General features: G+C 30.7%; 1 protein-coding gene across 2 annotated transcripts in view; it reads right to left on the reverse strand.

Moving 5' to 3' along the window:
- LOC136085841 (trichoplein keratin filament-binding protein-like) overlaps nt 1-6,000 on the reverse strand; it is a 55,684-nt gene that overhangs the window by 49,064 nt on the left and 620 nt on the right. For both annotated transcript variants that reach the window (XM_065807494.1, XM_065807493.1), the window contains exon 2: nt 1,440-1,557. In XM_065807494.1, the coding sequence (XP_065663566.1) occupies nt 1,440-1,557 (118 nt within the window). The remainder of the gene's footprint in view (nt 1-1,439; nt 1,558-6,000) is intronic.

Consider the following 6,000-nt stretch of genomic DNA (forward strand, 5'->3'; position numbering starts at 1 on the left):
ATAACAAACTTCATGAGAGATAAATACATCAGTAATGAAGATAGCGACACTGCCACCTCGACATCCAACTTAGCAATTTTTTTCTTAAAGTGAGTTATTGTTTTAATACAATAGCTTCACTATTGTACTTTGCTTTAAGACCTTATGACATCAGACTCACCACTTAACTAAGTTGTATATTTATGAGTTAATGAAGTTTGTTTTAATTTTTAGATATAAATAAAAAGCTCACTATTTGAAGTATTGGTCAAGATTATTATTAAAGCTGATAAAAAAAGAGTTTGTAGTTCTTAACTAATTCTTAGCTATATAATAATAGCAAAAATCGCTAATGTTGCTATGTTTATATACATGCACATTATTTTTAAGAATGAAATTTTTTAGAAAAAAAATTTTTTAATTTGGCTTGGGCCCCTAATAACTCTGGGCCCTCCCTCAGCTCCCTCTGCAGGCCCTTCGTTACGCTACTGCATATAAGAATGTTTACTAAATCTAATTTGTTAATCCTAATAACAGAAATGTTTTAAATCTCATCTACACTAATAATCTTTTTGACAATTTTAGTGGCTATCATACTATATAATGATGGTGGTTATCATACTATATAGTGGTGGTGGTTATCATACAATATACTGGTGGTGCTATCATATTATATACTAGTATATACTGATGATACAATCAATTATACAAGCCTTGATAAAAAGATTATCACTTTTAAATCACTTATAAACAGACAACTAATCTTATATGTGAACTCTTCTCTTTTTAATGGATTACATTCTAGTTCATAATCCAAAGTTTTCTTCTAATCATTATAGCCATAATACTTGATGAAATATTCTTACTGAAATTCTTTTCTTGCTGCTTAAATGAGCCTTGACCTCTAGTTCCTTAGTGTGATTTGTTAGTGTGATTAGTTGCAAACATGAGTTGAGTTATGAGAATTGAGAATGAGAAAGCTAGCTTATAATTAAGCATAAATTGCACAACAAATTAAAAAAAATCTTAAAAAGAATACACACTTTATAATTACCACATGTTTATAACAGAAAAAATAAAAAAATTTTTTTGAGACAATAGATTTTTTCCTAACAAAATTTAAATCAGTTTTTAAAAGCTTTCTGCTATTTCAAATTTTCTAAAAAAACCGATGTATTTCAGTTTTTAAAAGCTTTTTGCTATTTCTTACGAAAAGCTTTAAAATTTTTAAGCCTTAACCTATTGCTTTTTTATTTAATGACATTTTAATTTTAACTTTTAATAAGGAAGAAAATCAATGAACTCTTAATTAATAGAAAAATTATGCTTCTTCAACATAAGGTCAGTTCTACAAAATCAACTCCTTGTAAGTTTATTAAGCCTGGCACTGGCCATAGTCCAAATCTAACTTTAGCCTGTTAATAAGTGTTACAACATATTTTACTTAAAAATAAACTCACCTGATAAAATTCATTTTCTTTTAACAAAAGTATATGCAATTTATTTCTTCTCAATTCTAATAAATGTTTTTTTTCACTGGCAGCAGCAGATTCAATCAACTTGTCAACACATACCATACTTTAAATAAACACATACCTTACTTTAAATAAACACATACCATACTTTAAATAAAAGAGAAAAAAAAGTTATTTTAGAAAAAATTTTTACATTTGCAGACTTCTAAAGATTTTTCAAATGTTTTTAGGAAAATCTTCAACAAGTTCAAGAATAATAGAATAACTTAATTAGAACTTATTAATTGTAATATTTTATTGCTTACTATTTAAAACAATATTTAAAAAAAAAATTTTAATACCATAATTAGAATAATCATATACATGTTTTTTAGGTTAAAAAAAAACCTTTTCGCAATAAACATGATTCATTCAGAAATTTTAAAAAAATGTTTATTAGAAGCTCCAATTAATCCAATCCAAAAGCTCCAGATCTCTATTTTGAACTTTGTTCCTTTTTCAATTTAGTTTAATTTAGCATATTTTTATTAGCAAGTTTTATTAGCATATTTTATTAGCATATTTTATTAGCAAGTATTAGCATATTTTATTAGCAAGTTCAATTTAGCATATTTTTCATGTTAGTATGAGTTTCATATTAAGTCTTAATTCATTCAATTCTTGTTTTCTCAACAAGTATGTTCATGTCACATTAACCAATGCTGTCATGTTAGTGTGTTTTTATATGTTGTGATACTCATGTCACATTGATGTTACCATGCTCTTATGTATCATGATACTCATGTAATGTCAATTAATGCTGACGTGTTAGTGTGCTCATACATGCTATGATATTAAAAGTATATAATATCAAAAACTCATATTAATCTATGATAAAAGCTCATACATGCTATGATATTAAAAGTATATAATATAAAAAATCATAATCACAATGTGATTATGATTGTATTTGATGATATTTAAAAAAAAAAATACTTTTTTATATGAAAAAATATGTGATTTTTTCATATAAAAAATAAGTGATTTTTGACTCTTTCATCTACAACAAATTCATTATCTCCATCATCTACAACAAATCCATCATCTACAACAAATGCCATTTTTGCTTTAACACCGTTTATTAGCAACAGTAAAAAACTCAAACCTGTTTCTTTTAGTTTTAATTTGATTTCTCGAAAACTTGATTGAAACTTAAATTGATCTCTCTAAAACTAATATCTCATTCTTCTTCATAACCTGAATCCCCCTATCATTGTACCTCTTACAACTACCTTAACTATATCATCGTACCTCATACAACTACCTTAAAGCTAACTGGGACTCTTTCCGTGATTTTCTTCGTGATGGCTTTTGGGTAGAAATCTTTTGTCTTCCTGTTGACAAATATGCTTCTTACATAACTTCATGGATTCAGGCTGGCATGGAATCTTTTGTTCCCTCTCGACAATTCCAGGTCAAGCCTCACTCTCCTTCATGGTTTTCCTCACACTGTGCAGCTGCGATTGTCAATTGAAACCGTTACTTCCATATCTATCAGCAAAACAATTTTCCTTCCAACAGACGTCTGTTTATTACTGCTTGAAACCATTGTAAAAAAGTTTTGTCTAACACCAAAGCCCGCTATTCTCAGGTCATGAAATCTCGTATCTCATCTCAAAAATTAGGCTCTCGTGACTTCTGGAGAATCTTTAATAGTATTAATAATAAGGGCAAATCTTTAATTCCAACCCTCTTGTATGGTTCAGACTTTGTCACCTCACCTAAAGACAAAGCTGAATTGTTTGCTAAAAACTTTTCATCAATATCATCTCTTGATTCCACTAGTTGCTATCTACCTGATATTGCCAACAAGCAGGTTGATCCATTGCTTGACATTCATATCACCCCAGCTTCTGTATCTAAAGTGATTTCCTGCCTAGACTCTTCCACAGCTTGTGATCCAGACAACATACCTGTTATTGTCTTACAGAAGTGTTACTCGGAGCTGTCGTCTATACTCTCAAAACTATTCAACAAGTGCTTATCAGAGTCTTGTTTTTCAGCCTGCTGGAAAGCGGCATCTGTTATCCCTATCTTCAAAAATTCTGGAGAGCAATCTGATTCGTCTAACTACTGTCCCATTAGTCTTCTTCCTATCATAAGCAAGGTTTTTGAATCTTTAATTAACAAACACTTAACTTCTCATCTTGAATCTAATAACTTTCTTTCTGACTATCAATATGGATTTCGATTTTCTCGTTCTACAGCTGATTTGCTAACAATAATAACCAATAGGTTTTATCATGCATTAGATAAAGGTAAAAGGCCATCGCTCTTGAAATTTCAAAAGCTTTCAATAAAGTGTGGCATGCTGGTCTTCTCCATAAGCTTTCTTTTTATGGTGTATCTAGCAACATCTTTAAGATTATTGAATCCTTCCTTTCCAATCGTAGTATAAAAGTTGTCCTTAATGGACAGCACTCTTCTTCTTATTCTGTAACTTCAGGGGTTCCTCAAGGTTCTATCTTTGGGTCTATACTCTTTTTAATTTACCTTAACGATCTTCCAGATATTCTCACATCTAAGGTGGCACTGTTTGCTGATGATACTACCATTTATTCTTGTCATGATAAGAAGCCAGCACTCTCTGATTGCTTGGAGGATGCATCTGAGCTTGTAAAGGATCTCACTTCTGCTAAAGCATGGGGCTCACAGTGGCTGGTGAACTATTTTTTTTTCAGCCGATTGTTATCGCAATAAGTTAGATCTTCCTATATCTATGAACAGTGATGTATTCGATGAGTCATCTACTCTTCATCTTCTAGGATTAACTCTTACTTCAGATCTTTCTTGGAAACCATATATCAAACCAGTTGCAAAGTTTGCATCTGCTAAGGTTGCATCTCTTTATCAAGCTCGACACTTTCTTACTTCGGACGCTTTCTTACTCCTTCTATTCTATTACTCCCTCTCCCTTACACTTTCTTACTCCTCTATCTCTATAAATCTCAAATCCGGCCTTGTATGGAATACTGTTGCCATATCTGGGGCGGATCTTCTAACGATGTCCTTTCTCTTTTAGACAAGGTGCAAAAACGCATTGCAAACATAGTTGGACCTGGTCTTGCAGCCAACCTCCAACCATTATCACATCGTCATAATGCTGCCTCTCTTTCTCTTTTCTACAAATACTATAATGGGCACTGCTCTAAAGAGCTAGCGTCTCTTGTGCCATCTACTAAAATTCATTCTCATGTTACTCGTCATTCAATTAAGTCTCATCCTTCTTCTGTGACTGTTCCTAAGTGTTCCAAAAACTCTTACTCGTCTAGTTTTTTTTCCCCGAATGTCAGTTCTTTGGAATTTGCTTCCTTCATTTTGCTTTCCTGATTCATATAATTTGTGATCCTTTAAGTCGTCCATCAATTGTTATCTTGCTCTACAATTTTCATCTTTTCTCTTCCAATAACTTCCAACTTTAATTAGTGGTTGCTTGCAGCCTTGTTGGAAACAAAGATGTTTAAAAAAAATAATAATAAAAAATAAAAAAAATTTGATTTCATGACTTTCTCTCTTGAAGCATGCCAACCTCACTTGTAAACCTTTTGAGCCAAAATGGATGAAGACATTTTTCTAAACAATTATCTACATAGATTGATGGATTGATTACTACAGCTTTAGAAGTACAAAATAATGACTCAGACAAACCACGGTTAGAAACGACAGCCCCATTAAAAACTTTTTCGGAAATTTCTTTTTTTCCACAAAGCATACACTTTTTAGGCATATTTCTTTGATGTCTGTGTAGTATCCAGATTTTCCAGGCATGTTATCACCTGCAAAACAAAAGAATTTTTCATCATTGAAGATCAGAAGAGATTTCAGAATTGATTAATAAGTTTTCTTTTTTTTGCTTTTACTTTTTGTTCAATGGTGTATTTGGGAGTCATTTTACTTTTTCTGTATTGAATATTTCTTTAATTGATAAACAATTGTTGATTGATTTACACTGAATTTCTGACCCAATTTTCTCTGACTGATCCTTTTATAGTTGCTGATAAGCCTCTTTAGCTTGGGTTTTTTCTCTAGTCTAGGATGTTGGACAACCAGGATCTTTTTTATCAGAAAATGAATGACCAAATCTTTTTAAACCATCATAAATTGTATTTCAGGCTATTCTTTTGTTTTTGATATGATTTATGATTTCACTTTATATTATGATTTTTTACAACAAAAATAAGTGTAAAGTTTTCCAAAAGACTCTCATTCTACTGCATTTAACCTCATTTTTATCTAATATTTCTTAAACAATAAAATAATAACTTATAGTAATAAAGATTTTGTTTTAAATAATAAAAAAAACATTTTATAGATTTTTTATACATAAGTCAAACCACATGATTGGTGCTGATTAAAAGAGAAAAAAAGTTTCAAGCATTTTTAAAAGAAGAAATATTGTATTAGTCTGATGCAAAAATATGCTGAGTCTGATGCAAAATATTGCTGAGTGTGATGCAAAAATATGCTGTGTTTGGAATAGCCATATGCAGGGGCTAATCTGAACAAA

Source organism: Hydra vulgaris, chromosome 10 (assembly GCF_038396675.1).
Source record: "Hydra vulgaris chromosome 10, alternate assembly HydraT2T_AEP".
Lineage (NCBI taxonomy): Eukaryota > Metazoa > Cnidaria > Hydrozoa > Anthoathecata > Hydridae > Hydra > Hydra vulgaris.